General features: G+C 40.9%; 1 protein-coding gene across 4 annotated transcripts in view; it reads right to left on the bottom strand.

The window, feature by feature from the left end:
• Nucleotides 1–27,882, bottom strand: part of LOC119033208 (stromal membrane-associated protein 1-like) — an 85,700-nt gene that overhangs the window by 30,872 nt on the left and 26,946 nt on the right. Inside the window, exons 5-6 of one of the 4 annotated variants that reach the window (XM_037123002.1) lie at nucleotides 26,977–27,045; nucleotides 22,073–22,150 (exon numbers count right to left, since the gene is read on the bottom strand). In XM_037123002.1, coding sequence (XP_036978897.1) covers nucleotides 22,073–22,150; nucleotides 26,977–27,045 — 147 coding nt within the window. The remainder of the gene's footprint in view (nucleotides 1–22,072; nucleotides 22,151–26,976; nucleotides 27,046–27,882) is intronic. The other 3 variants (XM_037123003.1, XM_037123005.1, XM_037123004.1) reach the window with 3 other exon arrangements.

Here is a 27,882-nt window from a genome sequence, read left to right as displayed (position 1 = left end):
AAAAAGAACCGTGACCTGAATTGATGTCAAAGCAGCAATTAATATTTTTATGACCACTGGTCACAAGGCTTTTTTTTACAAGTTGTAAAAGCCATGTGGACAAATTATGAGCTCATAAAATTGATATGGTGAATGTCTCAGCAAACCTATTAACATATAATGAAGACATGGAGCAACGTGGGCATTATTTGGAATAAAGTTTTGTTCCCCCCGGATGAATTCAAACCCAACATTCTCACTCTTTTAAGCTCTGTTTTGTTCTCCACCAGTCACTGAGAAATCTGGCTCTTTAGCTGCCATACTGTCAGAGTTCACAAGCTGCTACCTTTGCCTGCCTGCTGTTTGCTGTTGGGTGGTTGCCAGAGATTTTCATTGAAAACTGCAAAGTTGATCAATGATGTAAAAGTGAATCAAAACAGAACAGCTGGAGGCTGTAAACCAAAACAATGAGCTGAAAGAAGTCAAAGCGCTCAGAAGGTAAATGCTAAGAGTACTCTCACTCAATACTTCTTTTAAAGCAAATCAGCTCGATTCAGATCAACAAAAACATCAGTCAACAGCAACATCATTAATCACCTAATCTTTTAGGTCATGTATCGAGTGTGAATACCACATTTTTGCTGGTTATATCAGCTTTTCATCAGTGGTATATTGTCTACAAAGTGTTGCATCTGATGAGGAATCATGCTAATTGAGTTCTAAAATTGAAAGCAAATTGGGATAGGATAAAGAGGCATTGAAGAGGAACAGGATGGGGTAAAAAACAAAATGAAAGACAGACTAAGGGAAGGACAAAGATGGAGACATTTAAAGTCAAAGGGTAAGAGAATGAGACAGGATAATGAAGAAGAGAAGATGAGGCTGGATGGAGTCAGACTGAGACTGGGGAGAAAAATGTGGTGAGGGAGAGAGAATATAAGAGGTTAACGCGTGGGCCACGAGAGATCTACAACGCTGGTAACAAACCCAATTTCCCCCCAACAAAAGATCGATGGACCACATTAAATTCAATGTCGTTCCAATCCAAGGCAATGAAAACAATTACCGTGTCCACGCCTAATCAAGAATGCATTGGCTGTGAATTGATGTGTGTTGGGACTGCAGAAAAGCAGCGGCGAGAATCACAGCAGGAAGGTCGTTTGTGTACAGCAGCGAGAGACTGATTTGCGCTGTGCATCCACAATGACCGACAGTGAAGTGCAGTCGTACAGGAGCCCAAAATACCAGGTGTCACAGGGGGAACATTAACCTGAGTAGTAAGGGTAAGGGTAGAACTGAATTCATGAGGAACTAGAATGGCACTCAGTAGAGCGCACACCTCCAGAAAAGGAACAGCCCCCTTTAATCAGATCACAAATAATCAAATATCAAACTCAACAGTCCTGTATCACCCTAATATTAAACCACCCACAACCGCCTCACTGTAATTCAAGCTCAACAGATCTGTAACAGCCAACCACTAGGACAACAAACCAATGCAGATGGAATCATACCCCTGCTGATCAAAAGAAAAACAATTCAACGTCAAGCTGTGATGAAAAGAATGCTTTTTCAACCATTTTACTACACATTCACAGTCCTATGAGCCCCCATTTCACAATATATGATGGCAAAAATGACGACAAATCAATTTCTTTGTATTTTTCTATCGTGTGTTCATCCTGGAAAACAAAATGTGTGCTTACATAAGCTTGAACCAACCAATTTCAATCCTTTAATATCATGCCATCAACCCCTCAATCAATCTTCAACTCTGAGCTGTGAATGAGTTGCACTGAGCGTAGATTTCATGTCAGAGAGGTGACATTGGAGCTGAACATTTCGTCAGGGGTCCAGGCCTCACTGATTAAGGTACAAATGCTTATTTATATTCTTAATCTGAAAAATTTCAATTATATTTATTCTGAATTTACAAGACTGTTCTTAAAATCTGCTCAGGATTCACCGATCCATGTTTTTCTCCCAACTCGATACCTTAACTCAGAGCATCCTCTGTTACAGAGTATCCTACACACCAGTCCTCTTTCTTTCTCAAATGTAAAATCTTTGAACCCTAACTCAGTGGATGTCTTGGAATTATTTCTCTGTAAAGTAAGTTGAAGGCCGCGAGTTGCTGTGGCACAGCAAGTCACTGGCTTACCGTGACGGAGTGAATGTAACAGGAAACACTATCACTATCTAAACACCGTCTATCTAAAAATCTAAAGATCTTACAAGACAAATTCTTTATCCATCAGCCAAACTTACAGCATATCGATCAAAACCATGATATGATTGTGGCTTCAGTAAAAGCCCTCACCTCCATTAAGACTTTTTTCCAAGCAAGGAGCAACAAGAAACACATTTTATGGTATGCCTGTCCATTTGATTTCAGACACCTCAGACCATGCAATGTGTTACAAAAAAAGAGATTACATAGCCTTTCAATGCTACAACCCACACAGCTGCTGTGAGACAGAGAAGAAAGAAAAACTAAAATCCTAAATGTCACTCTGCATAAAAAGCTTAAATTCCCCGCTGTATGTCACAAGGATTTGTATAGACAAGCTGCCAATAGCTTTCTCCAACGCTGGCGCACACGTTGGGTTTTCTAGTTGTTATCCGGGATGACACCAAATGATACAGCTGACAGACGGCTAGCGACAGACTGTGATTGGCTGTCAGCGTCAGTTGTGTTTGAGGATAGAGAAAGTGAAATTGGAGAGGAAGACCAGCAATCGATAAACACCCACACCACTGCCGTACCCCCCAAACAGGTGAATAGAGTCTTCCGTAATGAAGGCGATGCCAGTTTGAATGAAAACCACTGAGCCAACCAAACCCACCGACGACTGCTGTCACATCAGATTGCTGTCAAATACACACCAGACAAAGCTATCAGCTGACGGCTGTCACACTGAGCGTCTGAACGAGGGCAAAGTCTGCTGAAAGTTCGTCCCTGAAGTACTTCTACTGAAGCCAAGACAAAAGCAGTGACAGTGAAGTACTGCTTAATAATTTTATTTCCCACACAAGGTCAACAGCAGAAAAGAATTCCATCTGCAGCTACTTTGACGTTGTTTCGTTCTCAGTTAAAGAAACCCAACACCTTTTGCCAAATGAAAAGGGAGCAAGTTATGCCCTTTGAGCTACTTGAGAATCTCTACAGGAAATGTTGAGTTTATTGACATCAGTTAAGCAACAAACCCCAGAAATGTTAAAGTAAGAAATTGGAATTAATCAGTTAAAAACAAGCTCAACTTAAAGTACACACAAAAGCTCTCCTTGAGCTTTTAGTCTGGCCCACTTGATGTATACTGTGGGTAAAAAAGCCTGCCACTGAGTAACTGTTCCACTTGGCAATCTCTTCTTTTGCGCTAAATGCATGTCACACGTTTCAAAATGCCCGTCGCTACAAGAGGCAACAAGAACATCCCTGCTAGCAACCCACACACGGCAAGCTACTCTGGCTAACCCCAACCTGGTCGCTGAGAGTACAAATTTAGATTAGCTGGCAGCTATAACCTTTTCTTTTGCAGGCATCTAGCCATTTTAATGTCAGCGTTCACCTCCCCACATTCAAACGTTCCACCAAAACAAGTCCCCTTTGACACTATTTTGCAGGGGCACCGTTGCATTGTTGTCCAGGGCTTTGCGCTGCCAAAGACGACATTGATTGGTTTCAGGAACAGCAAACAAGAGCTTTTTTAGTCCTATAGCAAAATGATAATGGGCGCAGTCAGGCCTTTCTTCAGTGGTCTGGTTATGCGAGACCACTGAGCTTTGACAGAAACAGGTCACAGCATTGAAGGGAAAGAGGTCACATTCAAAGTCACAGTGACTCATATTCAGCACTTAATTCAGAAAAAAAGGATGGTGCGCCAGTTGGAAATAAGCTGATTTGTGGATCAGTGTTCAAGGTCTGGGTTAGAGCAAGGTTAAGGTAGGGATACAATAAGTCTCCAGAAAATTATTGTAAGTCTATGTAAAATCTCCAAAAGTGACATGAATCAGCAAGTGTGTTTGTGAATGGGTGACTAATAAGCAAATTGTACCACTGCTACTGTTAAAAAGAAAGGCAAAGCCACAGTTGACTAAACTGATGTACTATGGAAATGTGGTGTGGTGCTGTGGAATTGTGCATTGTGCTGAATTGCCATTATTTGAGATTTATTTTGATAACTTGCATTTTTAAGTTATTCAGTCCAGTTGTTATTAGCTTCAGTAGGGTATTATTGAGTCCCATGTATCTTTTTTCTTTAAATCACAAGACCAGGATGATTACAGATCATGCAAGAGTTCCAACATCTCAGAATAAAGTTCAAGAAAAAAATTCAACAAAAATGACTGAAATGCTTTTTTGAAATATTTCTTTAATATTCACGTCAGGACCAGCAAGGGACTCGCGAGGCAAAGAATTAATCAAGACGGAGTAGCTAGCTGCCAGACATGGTAATGCTGTGTATAAATATTCATTAGGTACGAGAACATGAAACTGGACCTAAGATCCCTCGGGTACCTGTGGCATCCTAATTACATCAAAGCATGAGATAATGCAATCATAAAAAGTGCTTGATGAGATGATACGCAGCGGTTTGAAAGCAGGCAGCAGCCTGCGGACCTGGCATTTATCCTTCTGCATGCAGCTTACAATAAGTGGACAGCAGAGAGTGACATCTCAAAAGGAAAACAGCATTCTGGACATGCACACAGAGGCATGACATTTAGCTTCTGGGGATCTCCACCACCTTCAGCACCTGCACAACATCATGCCAAACCATGCGGGAGGTAGAAAAAAAAGGAGGGGGGGGCTGCGGTCAACGCAGCTGAATGACAATACAACAATGAACAAATATCACTGTTTTCATGATGGACTGTAAAAGGGCAGGTTTCTCATAGAGGAATTGTCCTGACCTAAGCCAGTACTCTAAGAATGATTTGCAATAGATATCTTCTGTGGATATGGCATGAAAATAAACTTAAATTCTAAAAAATTCTCATCCGTCCTCAAAAGGCCTATTTTATACATACTTTGCCAACACTCGCCGACCTGGCCGCCTTGAAATGTAAAAAGGCTCCCGTGCAAGTGTGGTGATGTTGAGGAGGGAGAGGATTGCTATCTGCAAAAGAGGTCGGAAGTTAGCTAAAAAATAAACAACGCTTACAGCTTTAATTATATTACACTACTTGAACTTGAAAATTACTCTATTTAATATAGGCTGGGCAGGTATCTTAACCTTTGAAGACTTATGCGATCAAACGCCAGCAATCGAATCCAGTCGGAAAATATTTTTATTGGCTATCAAAAAACCTAATGTCACTCATACTCTGGAGAGCTCTACATCACCGACAACTACTGCACAAAAAATGATGAAACCTGGAACCCACTAAACTTACACACACAGATGCAAGAACACACCTCCAGCCCCCGCCCTTCACAGAGCGACTGAGACTGTACTCAGTAGCCTTACACAACACAACAATCCACTGTCCTCCTTCACACGTACGAGAGGCAGATGAAACGAACGTCTTATCCTCGGAGGAGAGGCAGAGTGAGGTGATGGAACAAACAAAGAGCAAACACTAAAGGAGGGAGGGGAAAAACAAATAGTGTGGAAAGAGACGAGTGGGAGATGAGGGCTGGAAATCAGTTGGCAGAGAGAGCGAGGGGGAGACGGGGAAATACAGAGGACAAATACAAGGGGGACAGGAAATAGAGGACACATAGGAGAAGGGGGACGAATGAACGTGAGGATGACTGAAGTAGGCATAAGACAGACGGCGCGGCGAATAAGCAAGTCTGTATCCGCGGCAAAGATAGCACAGCTGCGGCGCTGCGACCAGCACTACTGAAGCTGCAGTCAGTCATGGGAGTTGTTGTCTTCACTGTTAAACAACCACCACCGCTGAGGAAAATCTACCCAAGTTGTTTTAAAGTTCTATTCGCATCATGTTAAGTCACATCCGTCGACTTCTTTCCTCACGCCGACTCTCACCTGAAGTGATGTGTGACCAAATTTGACGCACCGTTACCTCGAACGAAACCTGTTAACCTGGAATTCATTTACTACTTTCCTCATCAATTTACAATTCCACCCACTCCGGATGTGTCACATTAAAAGCCGCCCCGATAAATAGCCAAAGACATCTGACAGATAGAGCGAAAGAGTTGTGCACCTTGATGTGCGTGCTCAAAGTAAGAAAGCAGGATGCAGGATGTGTTGCACTGACAGGCGCTAAACACTGAATGAATGAATGAAAAACAAACCAGCAAAGTAGAAGTGATTTTAACAAATCGGTGAATTAGAGTGTGACCAAATTAACTCAACTCGTCCCCTCACTTGCTTTTTGTGAGCTTCCAGGCGACACTGAGACCACTGTTGGACAATGGTTATTCTAATTGGATTCATTACACATTTATTTCACCAGGAAGTCTCACTGAGATCAAGACCTCTTCTGCAATAGAGACCTGGTCATGGTAGCAGCTGTACAATTAAAGGTCCAGTGTGTAAGATTTAGGAGGGTTTCTGAAGGTCCACTAGCAGAAATGTAAAATCATATTCAAAAATGTGTTTTCATCGCCTGAAAATAAGAATGTTTGTGTTTTTGTTACCTTAGAATGAGCCTTTGACAGCTACAGAGGGAGTCCACTGTGTTGTGCCACCATGATTCTACAGTGGCCCAGAGGAGACAAACCCAACACTGGCTCTGGGGTGAGTTGAGGGTTGTTCAGTTGGTTGATATCTGCAACCGCACCCCTAGATGTCACTAAATCCTACAAATTGGACCTTTAAGTCTGATTTGAGATGTGTTATCATGCAATAATTATTTTCATGATTAATTCCAATCACTTTTTTCCATTTTTTCATTCCTTATATAGCTACATCCTGCACAGATATTTCACAGTAAAAGCTTTCCAGACGCTCCAAGTGAATAATCCAACGGTAGTGGATGGCCTTTAACGTTCAGCTGAGATCAGCTTTTCTTATAAAGAGAAATGAAAAGAAAAAAAGTTGGGAATATGACGGGATTATTGTTGCACTGATGAAATTATTGCTGTGAACATGTACATTATGCTGAATTTACCGTTTGCACCGTTAATCGAGACTACTCACAGCAGCGAGAGAAGTTGAACCAGAACTGTACGACATTAGTAGTTGCTGTTGCGCTGCAGGGAGCGGATTGTTTTCTTGTGGCTGACAGCTGCCTCATTAACACTATAAAAGAGAATAATAGAAACTGCCAATGGCTGGATGAGCCAATGACGCCAAAGACAGAACCACAGTTCACTGAGGAGGAAAGGGAGGATGAGGTCAACCTGGGGGGAGGGGAGAACAGGGAAAATAAAGACTGGAGAGAAAGCCGAGTGTCGGATATGAAGCGAGGGAGACAGAGGGATGGGGAGGAATGTAAGGTAGGTGGAGAGGACGAGGAGGTGGATGAAGATGAAGACGAGGACAGGCTAAAACAATGACAGGAGGGGATCATGACAAAGGGAAGAACAGGGAGGCAGGAGAAAAGACAGTGTGATGAGTCATGATGAAGACAGAAATGGAAGATGAGAAACAAAGGCTGAACTGAGGGGATGACAAGAGGAGAGGAGCGATGACGAGACACAGTGAGGAGACGGTGGCAGCCGGCCAGTGTGTGTGTTGAAAGTACATTATCAATACACACCGAGATGTCCGTATCATAAAGTCGGCAGCACCCCAGCTCTACCCGGAAAGACAGAACAAAGTCCCTGTGTGTGTGTGTGTGTGTGTGTGTGTGTGTGTGTGTGTGTGTGTGTGTGTGTGTGTGTGTGTGTGTGGCACCGCAGTAAGTCAGAGGCTGTTAAGTGTGCCAGGCTGCTGCAGTTCTGCACCATCCAACACGATCTGTCACTCAGCTGGTGGCACTGACACACACACACACACACACACACACACACACACAATCTAAAAGGTTTTGTCACAGAGAGGAGATCTTAAGCTGCCACACGAAAGCATCTCTTCCACCCAGTTACATTCATCTGACAGTCATGGAGAACCCATTGCATTTCAACACACACACGCACACGAAGAAAAAACACACCATGACATAAAAACAAACTGGTAAAAAGACACATACTCATGCAAATAAAGGTGAAAACAAACACGAATTCAAGTAACATACACAAAAAAAACACAGCACGGTGGAACACAACACACACCCTTCAAATATTTGCATCACAGAGACACAAACAACACACACACAGGCACGCGCGCACACACACACACACTCGACTGTTTGAGGAAGGTCACGGTATGGTCTGACGGCTGATGCGTGACGGTGCTGTTCAGGGAAAAGAATACCTAATCAAATCAAAACACTGGCAGCGAACACACACACGCACACACAAACACACACACACACACACACACCAATTTGAACAGGGTATTTTAAGGTGTTTTCAGAAGTGAATTTTATTTGTCACTAAGCAGGAGAGCTTTCGGAGCATCGAGAATCTTGTTAGGCTGTGTCTTGGAGAAAGTGGCAGGCAGCTTCAGGTTAGAATTTGTTTGCTGGGTTTAAAGAAAACACACACACACACACACACACACACACACATACACACACACACACGGCAGCCGCTCCGACTCAGGGAACACACACCCAATGCCCAAGTTGTCTTGAGGAACACACTTGACGGAGTGGATTAGATGTACGCACACACTCAGGCACGGACTCGCACACATGGATTTAGGCATGGATTTAGGGAACACACACAGCTTGATTTGGGAGAGGCACGCGCAACAAGCTGGATTACCATGCTGGTGCTAATACGGAACACTGGGCTAGCGATTTCCTCGGCACACAGGGCAATTTCTTCAGGTTTTAGTTTTTTTTAACCTTTAGAGATCAGAGTTGTGTGAGCAGTTGCGTGTCTGCGAGGCTGTTTTGTACTTCAGTCAGGCTGTTTTTGTTTTTTTTTTGCTTGTCACTTCCCACGTAGCCTCTCATGTCCTGCTACAACGTCGAGGGAGCAGGACTGGACGTCATGTTGCTGCTGTGAACCCACCCCTCTGCCACTTTGCATAAAGTAATTGGATTTAGGAGGTTTTACATCTGGTGTCCGGACTATACTGAGCCTTCAACAACAAACACAAAACTCTGGTGCATGCGCGTGCGTGTGTGTCCGTGTGCAATGGAGAGAGTTGACGAACTGAAAACTGAAAGTGTGTGAGAAAAAGACCGAGTGAGAGGGAGGTTGTAATTACAGTATGTCTGCATGTGATAAACTGTCTTATCAGTTCTATTTGTTCTATTAGTTGGTGTTTTAGCAACTGTTGGTGTGCAGGTGTGTGAAAAACCAATTAGTGTGTATGAGACACAGTAGCAGCACTAGAACGGAGGAGGACAATATTTGATGAGTGCATTTTCAATACACCCAGAGCCTCTACACTTTGCATTCGCACTGTTTAAATACTTTGTTGGCAGCCAGGGCCCCAGACTCAATTTGTTTTTTTTGTTTTTTTTGTCTATGGTAGCATGTGTCATTCATTACTCTATCGCAAAGTGCTAAAAAGGCCCCTTTTTATTTGTTTGTGCACATGGTGTGTTAGTTCTTAATCAGTGTGCCGAAGCAGACCACACCCCCTGCACATGGAGTGAGTCGCTGGTAACAACTTTGAAAAAGAGACAACAAACAAGATGAAATCATCGATAACCAAGACTTGGTGCCAAAAAGAAAAGAAACGTCAGTTATCTGGAATTATTTCGGCTACAAGAAGGATGATCTTGACCAAACAGGTGTTCTGTGTCGACAGTGTCTTGCATCTGTTGCCACAACGAGAGGTAACACAACTAATTTGTTTGACCATTTATGTCGGTACAACACAGCTCAGCACAACAAAAAGGTCAGTACAGGTTAATTGTCCACAATATAGCAGCAGTGCAGCATAACCTAACATGCTATTCACGTCATCTGATGAAAATTCCTGTATTTTTTTCTTATCACAATATATATCACAGGGTTAAAAAAATTGCAATGTAGTTTTTTTCCAATATCGTGCAGCCCTAGTGGTTACCCTACCCCTAATCCCAACCACTAGGGGAAAAACTGAATCCTGATGTGCTCACAATGGCTGCCAAATCAGTGTGTTAGTGGAAGCGTGAATGGCTGACTGCAGAAACATCATGGGGAGCTTTGGTTAGGAAGAGCTGTGAATGGCACAGTGTCACCGTAAATGGGGGTTGTAAAGCACTTTGGGTGATCAGTAGACCAGAAAAGCGCAATATAAGTAAACTTAGCAATCCATACACTCTCATTAATGCTCAACTAGCATACCTGTGCTCTCCACTGCAAAGCAGTTGATCACTTTGCCAAATCACACCAAAATAACACTCATATCCTCAGCAATTGACAATATTTATTGTCTAAATCTCAGTGGATTGTTGGATAATTTAACCCAAAAGTTCAAGTTTCCTCCAAGAACTGGTAATGTCAGATAACAAAGACTTACTGTTACTACAGTGCTTTGCAAGATGCGGCAAGCAGCCATTTAAACTTCTGAAGAAAATACATTTTGGGAGGCAGCAGAAACGGTTTACCATTTGAGTGGCTGAGGAAAAGCTCATTGTTCCCCATAACAGAAGAGAAAGACCAAGCCTAGTACGGTAATGTGTAAAATTTACCACTTTTAATTTAGTTGCATTTGCAGAAATGAGTGTAATTAGAGTAAAATATCAACAAGACAGTAAGAAAATTGCCAGCCGTCATAACCCCTCGCATTTCCCTTGTGCCAAGCTTTTTAAATTTGGCAGGTAATCTGCTCAAACGCTCTGTTGGAACACGATTTCAGGCTGGATGGTGAGAAGATGAAGGACCATTCGGTGTGATTATTAAAATACAAATGCAAAATAACAACAATAACACTGAAGGTTATAGAAAAATAGCTGCATGAAGCATCTAGAATATTAGGAGACGGCTCTCAACGAGTCCCTTGCTCCCGGCAATATTTACTGATCACTGTCAAAATAAATAGGTTAGAGATCATCTCCTTCACACACATCAGCAGGGCCTTGACACAAATCTATGGCTGACAATAAATCTGTGGCATGATATATTTGACAAAGCCCTGAGCTCCGTAAATGCCAGCTAGCTGAGCGGACCTGGCCTGCTCTGTCTGGAGAGGTAAGCCGGGACATAACTGTCTCAGCAGTTTGTGTGTGTTTATGTGTGTGTACGAGAAGGGAGGAGCAAGCCGGTTTGTGTATTTGTGTATCCGTTCATTTATAGCGGGGTGATTAGACATGTGCGTTTACAGTTGCATCTGTATTGTGTGTGTGTGTGTTTTCTTGGGAAACCGGCTTGATTCTCTTCCTCCAGTGGTGCAAATCCAGCTTATTGATTGGCCTCCTTGTGGCTACGTTATCGATCCTTTGACTGCTAAACCTCAGAGAGTGCCGTTTCTATGTGTGTGGCGTGCGCGCGTGTGTGTCACGTTATTAGTCACAGAACGCTGCTCCTTTAGCTGCCCTTCACACCATCCGCTCAAACTAACTCCAATCGACCACAGATATGCTTTAGCTCCTGCAACTGCTGCTGCTGAGTGTGTGTGTGTGCGTGTGTTTGTGTGCCACATCCAATCATGGGAACCTTTGAGAGCCCAACTCAGTCCAGATGTACGGAGCACCTAGCGATAACACACTCCCCAAATCCCTACACTGAATGAACAAAGATACACACAAACGCATCTCCACACACAAGCATGCACGCACACGCACACGCACACACACACACACACACACACACACTCCTTCATTTCTATCTCCAACAAAGGAAAGCGCCAGTGTTTTCCATGAAGGAAAGAAGCCTCTTGTTCTCTTTGATAATTTATTCATAGGCTGAAAGAAAAAGACAACATACGCCAGCAGTCCGATGGGACGGCAGTGATTTAGTGTTTGTAGAGAGAGAGAGAGACAGACATGCGGAGAGCTAGAGAGAGAGAGAGAGAGGGAGGAGGAGAGAAGGACAGAGGGAGGGACAAATGAAGGAGAGATGGAGATGAATGTAGGTGAGGAGAGGCTGAGAGCAGCCGGAGAGATAATGGAGTCACTTCTTGCCTTAAAAACTGTGTTTTTGTAGCCTGAGTGCAGGGTACACGCTGGCCTTTCCCTTTACTTTGTCATGGCACATGCCTATTTCTTGCACAAGTGTATGTCATAAATAAATAAATAAATAAATATTTTTGAATTTCTATTCTTAAGACGTGGCATGTGGCTGACATTCTCTGTCATCAACAATGATTGCTTAGTATGTTTTGGGAAAATGTGAACAAAAGCTCAGCCAGTGTAGGCTATGTGCATTTCACATCACGTCCTCGTCAAAAGGACGCCGATAGTCTCGTAATCTGAATAAAAATACATCATGTAAACCACCAAATCTGGAGAGACTGATCCATTCTGATCTGAATGAATTTTTAATGGGGGGGGGTGTAAATCGTTGATAATTCATTCAATAGATAAATATTAGCGGCAAATATCCATGTAAATGTTGATCGATTCTCCGATAGCTGGAGTAAAAACATCCTTTCGGTGCACATTTTCCTCAAGTGCGTGTAGCATTAGGGTGATAGTTTGTGGTGGATACACCTTTGTTGTTGGACTCTCTCCCTATTAAAAGTTTGCAGGAGCGCTTTATGCACTGCTGAGGTTATGAAGAACACCAGATAATACTCACATTGGTCCCCAGGACACAATGTGGCCCCATCTTGAAAACTGCTGTAAAAGGCGGAGTGCATGAAGGATTTAATGAATGTAGCTGAATTGAATTTTCTCAACAAAACTGGAAAAAAAAAAATACGCCTCCTCCTGTTTTATGTGCAGCAGATCAAATGCTTCTGATCAAAGTTCCATTCTGCATAAATGCTTTGGGGCGCGTACACATGCATCTTATCGGATTACTTTACTAAGCGTCCATGTAAACAGTAAAGTTGGAATCTCTAATCCAAATGATATCAGCCTGATTGAAGGAATATTGACCATATAACCAGAGCTTCTGCATTCCAAAACACATATATCCACGACAAAATAAATTAATTAAATATTGGATCTGCCACGTTAATTATTAAGGTTTAGGCAATAAAGACTTAGAGAAAGACTGTGTTGTTGGTGGGCAAAAGCAACTGGATCACATTCTTTGTTGAGCCAATCATCCTTTCAAACCTCTTCCTTAAAAGGTTTTGTGGCACAATTGTGACCACTAACAAGGTCACATCACGTCTACTTTAGTCCTAAAGAAGCGAGGTTCTCCTCAGGTACTCGTCCAAAATTGATGTTTTTAGTCATCTGAACAAACAATTTTCTGGTGAAAATAGTCTCAAAACACCACTCAACTTGATTCTGAAAGATTGACAATTTGGCAGGCCTGTGATTCATAATGAAACACGTCTACAATCCAAACCTTTGCCCTCAACACTGAAAAAAAACATGTAATCCTAATCCTTAATCTTAACATGTAAACACTTTTTTTTAAAAGTGATGTGCAGCCAAACAGCTTAATTTTAGAGGATTTCCTCAGCTTTCTATCTCTGTGAGAACACAACACACAAACACACAATCAGATGCCAGCTTCCGATCACTGCTGTAGTCTAATTAGTGCCTGCAGGCCTGGGATAGGAAATGTGGAGAAGGAGACAAAGTTGATCTTTGACAACCCCAATCAAGCAGAATAAGAATGGTTCATTTGAATACAGAGAAGAAAAAAAACAACTACTTGATATTCTGTTTTGCCTGTCAGCATGAATGTCTGTGTATGACTGTCTACATTCATATCAACACTTGTAATTAGTTTTTGGCCACATTACCTATAGGATTGCCTGAAGTATTCCTCTGTAATATTTCAGGGTCAAAATCAGACGATCACCTCCAAAATGGAGTTTTCTCTATGACTGCAGATGGTGAATATGTTGCTGAGATATGATTTAAGGAAAGTTGAACGGATAAGTCAATGCTTGTGGTTAATTTTTCATTTAAATGCCCAACATATCCCAGAGTTCCTTCCGTCAATTAATAGATACATCACCCCGTCTGCCCTTCGGCTGAAAACACGAAAATAAATGATTTGGTCCGTGAGGAGCGAATCTGAGTGAGATTTTGAAGGTCAAAATAACTTTGAAGTAATAACAACAGAGCGTGAAAAAGGGCACGTATGAAAATAATGAGAACTGCGACAAAATACTACTAATCTAGAGCAAAACCAAAAGCGCGAGCCATCAAAAGGATGCTCCCTACATCTATCACATCTCGACAATGAACAGAAGACACAACGTTCATATGCTCTTCTGGAACTCAATCTCAACACTGCTGATGACTAACTCAACAGTCCGACTTTTTCTGACATCATGTAAATGTACTGAGTGTCATTAATCCAATTAGCATTTATATTTCATTAGCATGTCACTCTGGGAAGATCTCTATACTGAGAAACTGCACCTTCAGTGACAGGTTGAATAAATGCTATGGTCTAACTATGGTCCCAGTCTCACAGCAAGCCAAGTTTAGATAGGGAGGGATTATATTTTCCACATCTCACATGGTGAGTTAGTTATTTCTAGGGCTTTGACTCCCCTTCTGACTTGCACTATTAAGACTGATGCACAGGTGAAACTACTCTTAAGGCACTGATATGCTGAGGTAAGATACAGCAAGCAAGCTTCAGTCACTGACACACTGGATTGACGTGCCGTAAAGCAACGAGGCAGCCTAACATCTGTCCAAACATCTGTCTGACAACACTAGAGAAAAAATCTATACTTCAGTACACTTGATTAAAGAAGTAAAAAAAAACAAAAAAAAAACACACCATCAATTATAAGAGCCAATATGTTTCAGCAAATATCTTCCTACCAAGACTTTCCTCAGAAAAATGTGCAATCTAGTTTTGCTAACCAGTATAACTGTTGTGTAACATGGCCTCGAAATCCAAGAAGTCAGCTACCAAAACAACATCTAAGCTTTCTTATCTTAATAAGTGTATGTCATCAATGCTGACGCATGCTGCATGGATACAAAGACAGAAAAAAATGAAACAGCCAGTACAGAAATAATGAGGTATGTTAATTGAGTCCTTATCGAACAACTCAGTGAATCACTGACACGTGAACGGTACTTTTACATGAGTGAAGGGATTCATTTCGCTAAGTCAAGTCGAGAGCCACATTTTTACATTTTCAGATCTGAATCTTTTAGCCGCTAATTTATTCTCAAGGAACAGCATTCAAGGTTTTGTGTAAACAAGTGCTGAGACGAAAAGAACGTCACAACAGTTTCAGGTGTGAGGGTTCAGGATCGGGTTCATGATCTTCTCGAGAGACATGGCAGTTGATGAATTCATGCAGGATTCAACCTTGATCTTTTGGTTAGAGAACTGTCTCGCTATCCTCTCAACAACACTTGCACCTGCACCTGAAGCACAGGTCTGGCCAAAATCAGTCTCTAATGTTGCCTCCATCCTCCGTAGGAGTGAGCAAGTGTGGCATAACATTTGTCTCACAGTTCCAATTTATTCTCTTCTCCTAAAATAACACACAATAGCACACACCCAGATTTTTTAATACTCAGTTATTCAAAATAAAAGCTGCACTGAAAATAAAAGCAAATTGTAATCAAAACAGAAATGGATGGGCAATCAAATCCCAAATAACCCCCCACCAACACTGCTGCAAAAACTGCAGGGAAATAATGGACGCTTCAATCACTTTCAGAATTAAAAGTCTTATGAGACAGAGCCAACCGAGTCCTACAGCAACAGCAATTATTTTTTAATTATTTCATTAAGGCACATGGCATGCTATGAATAATACCTCTGCATTACATAAACTTCAATGAGTGGCATTTTCAATATTCTTTTGTTATATTGCATCTATAGAAAATGAAAGAATGGAGGCGTGTATCACCAGTAAATTAACTTTAATGATTTAATCAATTTTGTTTATATTGTTTATGTTTTCATTGAAAAGATTTTCAAATCACAATTGACAAGCGTATGTAATCACACATAAGTAAACCGCCAAGAATAGGGGATCGACTCCTTTCCCATCGGCAAGAGATGAGTTTGCCTTCCTGATTTGTTTGTCTTGCGGGTGACGTTCATCATCACAAACACACTGTACAGAAGTTCAGAAGCAGTTTGTATTCCTCATCAGACTAGATCCAGAAGAAAAAGTCTTAAATCAATAACATTCTGAATTGAACACATCCTTTTCCAAAGCTGTAACTGTCATGTATGACAAAGAATAGCAGCAAATCCTCACATTGGACGGGATTGTTTTCTGAAAGAAAGGACAAACAGTTCATCTGTTACCAAACCTGTTGCTGATTCATTTTTGGTCGATCGAATAATCAATTAAGCAAATAATAAATTCAGCCCTTAAAGTTATCTACAATGAAGACAGATGGAGGAAAACACTGTAGAGCTGAAAGGCAAAACATACTGTTAAATAATAAACTTTAGGTCAACCCTTCAGGCTTAAGTTAACTTTGGCTAAATGGGGATTGTGTAACGTTCTCTTGGGCTCTGGAGGAGCTCTGCCAGGTTTGAGAAAGTAAACCTGATGCTATCTCAGACTGGATTGAAAGCTTCAAATTTGGACAGAATAGAAAGTCTGTATTACAACCTTGGGAGAGGATCTAACAAAAGAAAAATATGCTTCTGGTTACATTCATGCAAACTGAGGATCCAGCTTAACACTTTCTATGGATTTAAAGTTGCAATATTATGTGACTGCCACCTGTGAGTCTCAACTGCATGGAAGTGTTAAATCAAATAAGTGAAGTACCCCTTTGAAACACAGCCACTGAGGTGTGATACACAGCAATATTTATCATTCTCCAGATCAATCTAATTTCAGCAGATTTAATACACACACTATGTATGCATCATTATCTTTAATCATCACAATCCCTGAGTTTCACTGGACTGTTATAATATCAAATGCTTACCCAGCCTACTTCACTCAAATTAGTTCAGCAACTGGTGCATTTAAAAGTATTATACACACAATGTTTTTATTTGTTTTAATAAAAAGCCAAGAAAAAGAAGAAGCAGAAGTGCTGGTTGTTTAAACCTGGGGGAAAGGAAATGAAGCGCAGTGAAAGGAGATGAAATATTTCTGCTGATTAAAGCTTGGACCGCTCCATCCTGAAACCTGTGTGTGTGTGTGTGTGTGTGTGTGTGTGTGTGTGTGTGTGTGTGTGTGTGTTTGTCCCCTCTATAGATATGTATAGTACATTATATGCATGCAAGGATGAAAGAGGTGCTTTTTTCTACAGTACTTTGAGATAGAGAGGAAGAAGGTGCACAGCGGACTGATGGGTGAAAGCAAGAGGAGAGAGAGTCAGAAAAGGAGAAAGTGAGTAAGAGGAAGGAAAAAGTGTGCGAGAGACTAGAAAAACGAGTGAGTAGAAAAAGAGGGGAGAGAGGAAGACAGAGATACAGAGAGAAACATGGCTGTCAGCATGTTTCCTGCTATAGTGGAGATTAAACAGCTTTCAGCACGTCAGCATACACTTAGACTAACAAGTCTCTCTCTCTCTCTCTCATATATATACACACACTCTCTCTCTTTCTCTACACACACACATTCACACACAAACACACCAAAAATGTCCTCGAATATCTCCTTGACACTGGGGCTCATCGACAGCAGGAGCTCAGCTGATAAGGAGGAAGAAAAGGGTATAAACGACGCTGCATATCTCTGCCAGCACGCGCGCACACACACACACACACACACACACACACACACACACACACACACACACACACACACACACACACACACACACACACACACACACACACACACACACACACACACACACACACACACACACACACTCAAATCGATGTATAACATATCTGTAGGTCAACTGAGAGGCTGCAAAGTCTTCCTTCTTTCCTTTCCTTTTCTTTTTCTCACATGAATTACCATGTTAGCAGGCAAGAGTTCTGTCTGGAACCACTTTTTTTTTAACTCTGACTAGGGTGGTGCAGTGCTGATTGTTAACTAATTGATAATGATTAATAATATGACTTGAGAAACAAAAACATCTACACATAGTGAAATGAAATAAAGCCAAGGTAGGATGTCTTTTCTGACTGCTAGATTACATAACATAGGAAGTGTTACTGGTGTCAAGTGGATGCTTTAACAAGCAGGTCAGATTAGGCATCTGGCATGTTTGCTAAAAGTGTTGACATTTGCTCGCATCCACCACCTGGAATATGGCTCAGAACTGAGGTGTAGTCATCCTACCTTTCACACCCTTACCTTCTATTTTTGGCGACGTTGGCACCATGCCTCTAGGGACTGCAGTGTTAGCAGTTCAGTCAGTCCACGATTTCGGACAAGACTGAAATATCTAAAAAAAACAAATGTGATGGATTTCTAAACACAATTGTGAAGACATTAATGGTCCTCTGAGTATGAATGCTAATCACCAATGATCCTTTTAGCTTCTACAGCCACCACGAGGAAGACTATTCAGGTCCTGAATGAAAGTTTTCTGACAAAAACTGGATAGATTGCCATGAAATTTGCTACAGATACTCATGGTACTGGGAGGATCAACTGTAATAACCTTGACATCCCCTGACTTTTTCTCCAGCACGCTCATCAGGCCAATTTCCCTCCAATACAGCCTCAGCTGCAAACATTAGCACGCTTACATGCAAAAACATGGTAAACATCATCTTTTAGTCATGGTGACAATACAACAGCATGTTTGCTCAGATCATGAACTCAATAGACGGCCAATCACTACACATTGCACCTTTAACCTATATTAGTAATGTTTTTTTAATGTAATTTGATTTATAATATATATAAATCAAACTACAATATACCATATCTCAGAACTAAGGGTACAAATTCTTCACGTAAAAAAAGCTGCTATGAAATTCCTCCGGTGCTCTGAGGAGGCTTCGCTCTGCTGCAGCACCTGACATTTGTCCATTTACAACAGTTCGTTCCAGCTGTTGGTCACGTCTCTCTGTGACTTGGCCAGGAGAGTAATGAGACCCTGCCAGCACACACAGGTACATGAAACAGCTGCAGTTTTTTTTTCTTTTATACAGCTGTTCTGTCTGCGTAAGTCTAAGTGCTGCTGCTCTCGTTTTAGCTGACTCTGTAACTTCCACTTTGCATTTATGACTCCATATGGCGAGCGCAAGTAGACGATCAAGCAGCATGTAATTATATCAACACTAAGTTTTCAGCTGATGAAAATCTAAATTACCAAAAATGTACTACACTGCGGTGTTGTGTGGATACATCTGGACTCAATTTCTCAATTCAAATGTTTTCAAGGCTGCGACTTCTCGTTTTTTTTATGAATTTGAAATTATTGATTTTGTAGGCTCAGGCTGAATCAGACCATTTTAACTACTTTAAATGCAGAAACGTCACAGCTAGCACTGGCTCTGAAATTCTCTCTTTGCGGGTTCATATAGAAAGAATGAGTTACACTTCCAAGAATCTGGAGATTAATTTGTTTTCTTTGATTAGGAATTATCATGTGATTGCTTTTGATGCCACTTCACACACGCTTTGGATACAGTCATTACACAGCGTTAACTAGAGACTCATGACCTCAAAACTGCACCTAAAACACGAGTTGAGATGATGTGTTGGCATATGATTATAATGATCTAATTTATGATCTACACAGGTTTGTAAGCTGTCGCCTCGCAGCAGAAAGGTCAAAACGTTCAGGTGTTTCTCCTCAAAGGCCAGTCAGCACTACATATCCTCTGCAAGTATCAGATCCAAGTATTGGCTCATACTCCATATTAAACTAAAATAGATATTTAATGGTACATCCATATGTTTGATACCTCTGCATGTGTCCATTCCAGCATAATGCATAAGAGAACACCAGAGCCATAACTAGATTTTTGTGGGCAAAATGCAAAATGTTGTTTGGGCTTCCCCATTTTGTGAATCTATGGTGGTGGTGGTTTGGTTTATTTATATTTTTCTATTGATAATTGTACATTAAAACATAAAACAAGACGGCGAAATTGGTGATGGGCACTACATGATATAGAGAGCGTAAGTTAGCCTATATTTTGCAGGGCTAAAAATAATGGGCATGTCTTTATAATACAGGCTACCTTTACTGTACCACCAAGTCTCCTCAGCATCGACTCAAGTCAAGTAGATACAAGCAGCAAACAGACAGGCCTTGTTTTAGCTCATTTCCATCATACAAACAGGACAGGAATCGTGATTTGGGACAATTGCTCGCAATTTAGGACAGTTCCAAATTCTGGTCATCCTGGTGCCGAGGTGCTGAGCCACCACAACAAGGTGCTCTTCTTACAGCTATCTGACACACCTGTTGTCAGTTCAGTCAGCTCATTAATGTCACAACATGATTTCAGCATGCCGGCCCCCTGTTGGCTTCGGGGCCTTTTGTAACTGCATAGTCTGCACGTAGCATAAAGCCTGCTATGGAAACCATGATTCCGCAGCTCATGTCAGTTTTTATTTGTGCAACCCTTCCTTAAACGCATAGGTAGAAGGCAAAATTGTTACATAAATATGTCAGGACAGAAATACTGCAATAGGATAGAAACGTGACCATTATTTCTAATAAGGTAATAAAAGGCTCTGGAGTTCATGAGCAGATGGAGGTAGAGTAAGAAATGTAAATGCGACCGAGTACATTTCACTCTCAGTTGGGTACAGTTGGCCATAACCCTTATTCCATTTCCCTGTAGAGGGAACACACACACACACACACACACACACACACACACACACACATATATACAGCAGTACCCGTACCGCTGAGAGCTACATTATTCCCTCACCGCTTCGCAGGCCAAGGAAATACTCTGAATTTACTAACCATGACCCAGAAACACAGACATTCACTCCTTCAGTGCTGCCCCCCACCACACACACACACACACACACACTTTCCCTTCATTCTAACAAATTCAAGCACACACACACAGTATAGATATGCATGACCACATACCAAAGCCCTTGCATGTGCTCAGTGAAAGGCCAATACGCCGGCCTCTCTTCCATATGTCAGTGACTGCAGCTCATTCTGGAGCTGGCATTACATTCCAGCTAAAACACATCAGACTTACCTTGGCAAATATCAGTCATTTTGTCTTTCATTTTGTCTTTCTGTCAATTCACAGATTTTATTTTGAATCACAGTGTTATGCAAGTTTTTCCCTTCATGAAGTTAGGGCATCTCTTTCTGGTGCACTGAGCATTAACAGTCTAGCTAGATTTTAAAAACACTAAAGTTAGACATTTTTGCCGGCAGCAAGGGCTTCAATTATTACACATTGTGAAAGACAAGAAGGAGAGCGTTCAGACAGTAATGTATCATTAGCAATATGTCGAAAATGTCTTACTTGTTTGAGGCAGCCAAGGTTTAAAGGTTCACATTACAGTATATGTGCATTTGTTTGTTTGTCTTGCGGCTACATAAAAAGAATATGTATATATATATTTTATGCATCACATGTTGACGCTCCTGTGCGTGAATGAGAAATGAACCATACTGATGCATGAAGCAAAACCTAAAGCATCTGTGAACAAACATGAATGTTTATGAGGAGTTTCCCTGGAGGATTCAGCTCCTGCTCCGATAGAGGTGGAGCGACTGCACAGAGCTCCTGCCCTTCTCTTGTTGTCACACATAGCGCATTCATACCACCACACTGACTCAGAAGCACACACAAAGAGAGCGGCACTTCTCCGTGTCCTCATTCCGGCCTTCACGACGCTTAAACAGCAAACCACATAAAGCACAATCAATGTCGGTGGGCTGCATTCTCGCTCCGTTTCTCCTTTACCTCTCCTTTTGTTACTGCTGGTGCACTTGCAGGCCTGTTTTCACTTAATTCAAGCGCAGACCAAAAACCTCAGCTATTAGTGAAAGCCAAGAACCTGAATATTGAGGCTTAGTTAGCTTGTTATCAACAGACTAAGGTGGTAGACACGAACACACTACTGTGCTCCTTTTGTTAATATCAGTTCAATCAATCAACTAACTCACCTTTCGGTTATATTTAATCTTTCACTTTTGATAAACGTACCTTCGTGTGGTTGTGTCTCTCCCCTTTGTCATCGTCCTTCTCTTTCTTCTTCTCCTCCTTTTTCTTTTCACGCTCCTTCTGTGAAGACAAAAGAAGAGAAGGTGTAAAACGGAGGGGTCATTCCATATCAACTCAACTAGGCCCTTCCAAGGTCATGTCAAGGATTTTCTTGAAAGTATAAACAATAAAAACTTTATTGAGACCTGCAAAATTCATTTTTAGCAGTGGATTCTTGAAGTTAAGTTCTCTCAGCTACATTCAATCATCTTTGCTAAACCTCTATGTGTATTTTAAACCTCACCAACTGCTTATTTTTCACTTGTCTGGGCTGAAATTTGTTTTGAACATCCAAGAAACCTTAAGGATCATTTGCAACATGTATTAATTTTAAAAGTTGTTGCAGAATGTTAACAGTAATCGAAGAAAGCTGAATGATGAATGATTCATTCAAGAAATCAATATTTCCAGTAGTTTTCACTTTCTAGCAACTGAATTGTGATTCTGCGTGACATTAATACAGTCAGTATATCACATCTTATTTGTTATTTAGTCCTGCATAAATCATTCAGTGCCGCAGACATTGCTCAATATAGCCTCAGAGCTGAAAAAGTTTGTATATTTTTCCAAGAAGGGTTATTCTAATTTCCTCAAAGCTTTTTGTTTTCCTGTGAAGTTCATAAAAAATTCAAAGATCGTTACGTTACTCCCTCATCGTTCAATGATTTTGCATACTTCAAACTTTCATAACTAAAAGAAGTATTTGGAGTACAGCTATAAGACTTTACTGGGTACCATTCATTTAATACAAGTTTTTAGATGAATGTCTGAAAAAACATACACAGCATATACCATAAATCTATGACAGCATCCACTAAAAGCACACAGTAAAGGTGGGCCAATACAACTTATACTAGTAACTGTATGACAAACATATACACTAAATCTGAATATAGTGTATATCATTATTAAAAACTGTTTTTATCGACACTCAACTGTACAAATGCAGAAAGTCAATTGTGTGACATATGTCGCAGTGATTACTGCCGTGTCTTCTGCCCTGCGACACCATAATCATCAGATAATACAGCTACAGCATTCAGAGTGGAGACACACTTTTCTTCATTAAATCACCATTCAACAGCCATTATGAAATATTCTGTAGGAGGAAACATGAAGCCTAATGGTATAGATTTGCTGCACCTCACGGCAGGTTGAAAACAATTAGATCGCATTCCTTAATGTGATTTTAATGCTTTCACAATGCAGTTTTAATGTGCAGACATTATTATCGTGCGGAGCATTGATGTAGTGTTTTTCAGGTTAATGGTTCTGTCTTGCTTTGCTATATGTTAATGATCCAGCGGCGATGCCAGCCACTGACAGGCTTTTGCTAATGACTGTCAGGATGCCAAGGAGAAAAAGCTTTAGCTTAGCGGGTGAAACCTACGATCTAGCCACTGCGGTCGCAATAACAGCCTGTTTCCCCCCTGCCTCTCCCTCCAACTCCATTCTCATTGCAGTTACTTAACTGGCTGTTTATTTATAGTTATTTATGCTGAGATGGTTATTTGTCTTGAGAACATAAAGACAATCATGAATATTTAGAGCGATGCGAATCAGAATCAACAATGAGAGCATTTACCATTATCACAGTCACTACCATTTGTGTCCTATGTATGAAGAGTATTATGGATACTGGCCTTCACTCTGTTCAAACTAATTGATATCACCGGTTGTTCATCTCACAGCTCACTAGCCTATATTCTGGCTGCATTTGTGTCAACATATCAATCAGCAGCTTTGAGTTTATTATCTTTGAGGCCCTGGCACCAAGTCTCTGACTCTATTAACCATGAGCTAATGAGGCTAGCATTGCCCAATTTGCTCCAGCTGTATTTGCCGGCTATTATACTCCCATCTGATCCTCACTCATAAAAACGCAGCAAATTACAGCTGGGATCCTCCTCCACTCATTGTGTTGGCTGGGTTTATAACTCTGGTTATTCAATCAGTTCATGTCCGCACGGCCAGAGTGACTCAAAGCAGCACTGACCTCGTGCACCGATGTAAAGGATGATGGGTGGTAGAGAATGGCGACATACTATGAAACACCAGCGTCTTGCCTGAAAAACACTCCCTAATCAAATTCTGAGTGTCATATTTGTGCCTTATATGGAAGAAAATAAGTGATGGAACAATAAAAGTAGTCACCACAGCATCAAACCCTAACCCCTCCGCTTTTTATTATTACTCTGTTGTGTTTTTGTTTCGTTGTTTTTATGTTTTTTTTAAATGTTATTTAGAGCAATCTCTGGCATAACTATTTCCTTTGGGATGAATAAAGTTGTACGTTGTCTCATTTTACGCACACCACTTTCTGTTATCAGTCCTAAAGTGCGATGTGTTACCTGTGATAGATGCAAAAATGACCACTGTGCCATAGTACACCTGTCAGTGATGATGCAAAACGATGATGATGTGTTTAAGGTGTGTCACTATAATGGAAACAATTGACTGTGTTCTCAAGGGCTAACCCCAGTGGGACCCGTAGACCAAAGCGAAGTTATTTCAGTAGTAGAATGTCGACAGATTTAACAAAGACATATTCCTGCTGCTGTTAGTTTTATCTTGCAGGAACGACAGCGTGTATGTAAATGGCCAAGGATGGCGTTAACCATAGAGGATATATAATTCAACCTTGTTTGACCCAGATAAAAAGAAAACCATACAACAAACGTTAGAGGATTAAAATGCAGCAAGCTCAAAAAATAAAAAATTAAATCAAGGGAGTAGCATTTTATTTAGGTCGTCTTATGGAGAGTGTTGTCTTCTGGCAGCCAGTTCCTTAACAAGTAACAGGATTTGTCGAGCTCCGATGGCAATTTCAATCATGTTATCTCTCCTCACACTTATTTTAGCAAAGTGTGATGTGCAAAACACTGGGGTGCCACGCTTTTTGTTTTCAGCCAGCACAGACCTTCACCTCTGCCAGTTAAACTGAACATTACCTGCAGCTTTAGGTAATTAAAGTATATCTGTGAGGGCTTACATGAAACCACTCCTCTGGTTAATGGGCTCTCTGCAAACTGGTCTGGACCCCAGTAACTTTTAATGCAGATCCAGATGACAGGTCAGATCTGAGATTATCACTGTATTTCACATTGTAAGATAAAGTGCTCTTTCACAATTTCATGAATTTGTCAGGGAATAGTTTGTCGATCATGATAAAAAATCTGTCATATTTAAGTGGCTGGTATCTATGATTACAATTTGATGGAGATCATAGATCTGTCGAGCTTAAATCATGTTTAAGGAGTTACGGGTGGTTTCAATTTGTGGGCCATAGTGAAATATGCGCTCTACTGAGTGATCTTGTGTTAGTCTATAAATATTTTAAATTTGTTCACTTAATATTTCTGTATCAGCCTCCATAATCTAGAAACAAGTAGCGTGTGAGCCCGAAACAAGGTTTATAAACATCAGGAGGCGACAATAGTTGATTACATTTGTGACAATAGATTAATCAACATTTTAGTTTTTATGCTGCTCGTCTCGTTTTCACGTTGAAGCGGGTTGTTAATCAGGCTACCACTTAACACTTCAGTGTTTGTTTATTCTCATTTAACAGAAGCTGATTATAGATTCTCAGTTTTAGTTATTCATAACAACAGTACTTTAAAAGCCAGTCTTAATTACGTTCAATAAGGGATCTGAAAGGCTTTGGATTTAATATGGTGATTCCATGCTTCATTTAATGAGATGTTGTCAAACTATCTAACACCTCTGTGATATTAAAGGGTGTCACGATTCTCCAAATCTACTTTAGATTTCACTTTCAATTTTAAAGTCACAATACAATTCAGTTAGCACTGACAGCTTTGATATTGTTACACTGTCACGTTTGGATTTGGAAAGATCGACAGATCATTGGTTTTATGTCTGGACAACTGTCAGTCACATTTTCAAATTCTTCTTTAAAAAGAATGAAGTATTTTAAAGTATTTTAAATCAGTGGATTGAGTTTATCCTGGTGCCTTGTCACAGATTAGGTCAAGATTGAATTATATTCACCAATAAAAAAGATTCTAGAGTTTGACAAAAAAAAATCACCATCAGTGATTCTACAATAAACAAAACTTAAATTCACAGTATGTAATTTCTGTCGCTCAACATCTCAAATAACAATCAAAACAAAAAAAGTGAAACAATACGTAGTGAGGGTTAATGGGAGTTGTTGACTTCATCGTTAAACAGCCACCATAACTGATCAAAATCTATCTTTATGAGTTGGGCAGAGGCATTAACCGACAAGATAATGTTTTTAAGTTTTATTTATGTCATGTTCGGTGATTTTCAGATGCATCATCTAACAACCAACGAAACACACCTTTACCTTGAATAAAAGCAGATATCTCTGTATTAAGGAAACATTTGGGATCATTTAAATGATTTGAATGACTTTCAGTTTGAAGGTCACGATGAAATCAGATTTTTTTTAAAAATCAGGACTGATAATTTTGCTACTGTTACATTTTCACATCTGGATTTGTAGAGTTCATTGGATTATCGGTTTCATGCCTGTGACAACTGCAACCAATGTTGCCTTAAAATTCAATGGAAATTCAAAATTCATTACGACAGATTTCTGATTTGGAAAAGAAAACTCTATCCCTGAGGCTAAAATGAAAGATGCACCATCCCAGGTTATGTTGGCTACTTTATGTTGTTATTTAGCCAAACTGAGTATCGTGGAAGTCGAACAATCTGCTGTTGACGAGTGGGCTGCTCTGACCTTTCGCTTGGCCTGACTTAACAGTGACAACACTGCAACGCATCTACAAGGCGACAGAGCACAACCACAGCAAAAACACCAGCACACGACAGAATACAGGGGAGAGCTGCACCTCCTGTCTGCTCCTGTCGGCCTGTGAGGTCGGTGAGGTGGAGGGAGGAGCTGCTTCAGACAACTTCTGCTGGAATACAGAGAATTTCAGACAGAGGGAAAGACAGGAAAGACAGAGGCAAGGGAAGAAGTGGAGGAGAAAAAAAAATGAAGACAGACAGCATGAACAGGGAGAACAGAGCAAGAAGACAGAGCATTGCAGAGGGGAGGACAGAGAAGCAGAGAGAGAGCAGAGTTAATTAGAGGGAATGAAGGAGGATTTTCTCTCCGCTGCAGCAGGGTACTCTGCGCTTCACTAGATGCTTCAAGCCAAGGTTATATTCAGACCCACAGCTGCACAGAAAGAATGGTGTCAAAATACGGGCCTTATACTCACAAACACTCACCCACACTTAAAGAGTGCACAGTGACCTCTATTAACCTGCTGTTGACCTGTGAGTCAGACTAAGAGCAGGCTTGAATTGAACTGTGCAGTCCACCACCAACAGTAGCCGGTTGTTTTCACAAGCCAGTTTTTATTTCTCCGCTCATCGGAGCATGTTGTGGAGTAGGAAACACTGCGCAAACAGCTCCAACCCTGCAGCCATTTCGGAAGATAACACCCCCAAAAAGTTTTGTGACTGACTTTTTGCTCCCTTTATTTATGAATATTTCATATTCAAGAAAAATACTTCAACGCACTTTATGTAATTTCTGGTGCTCTGGGTCTCTAAATTCAAACAAAAGACAAGCAGTGTGGGATCAAGGGGAATTGTGCCTGTGTTGTTATACAGCCTGCATTGCTGATCAAAATCTACCTATGTGAGGCAGAAATTTCCACAGACAAGGTAAAGTTTTAAAGTTCTAATCGCGTCATGTTTACAGGCGCTCGCTGACTTCCTTCTTCACTCTCTGACAAATCATCTGG

This window comes from Acanthopagrus latus, chromosome 15 (assembly GCF_904848185.1).
Source record: "Acanthopagrus latus isolate v.2019 chromosome 15, fAcaLat1.1, whole genome shotgun sequence".
Classification (NCBI taxonomy): domain Eukaryota; kingdom Metazoa; phylum Chordata; class Actinopteri; order Spariformes; family Sparidae; genus Acanthopagrus; species Acanthopagrus latus.
This window is presented reverse-complemented; position numbering and strand designations above follow the sequence as displayed.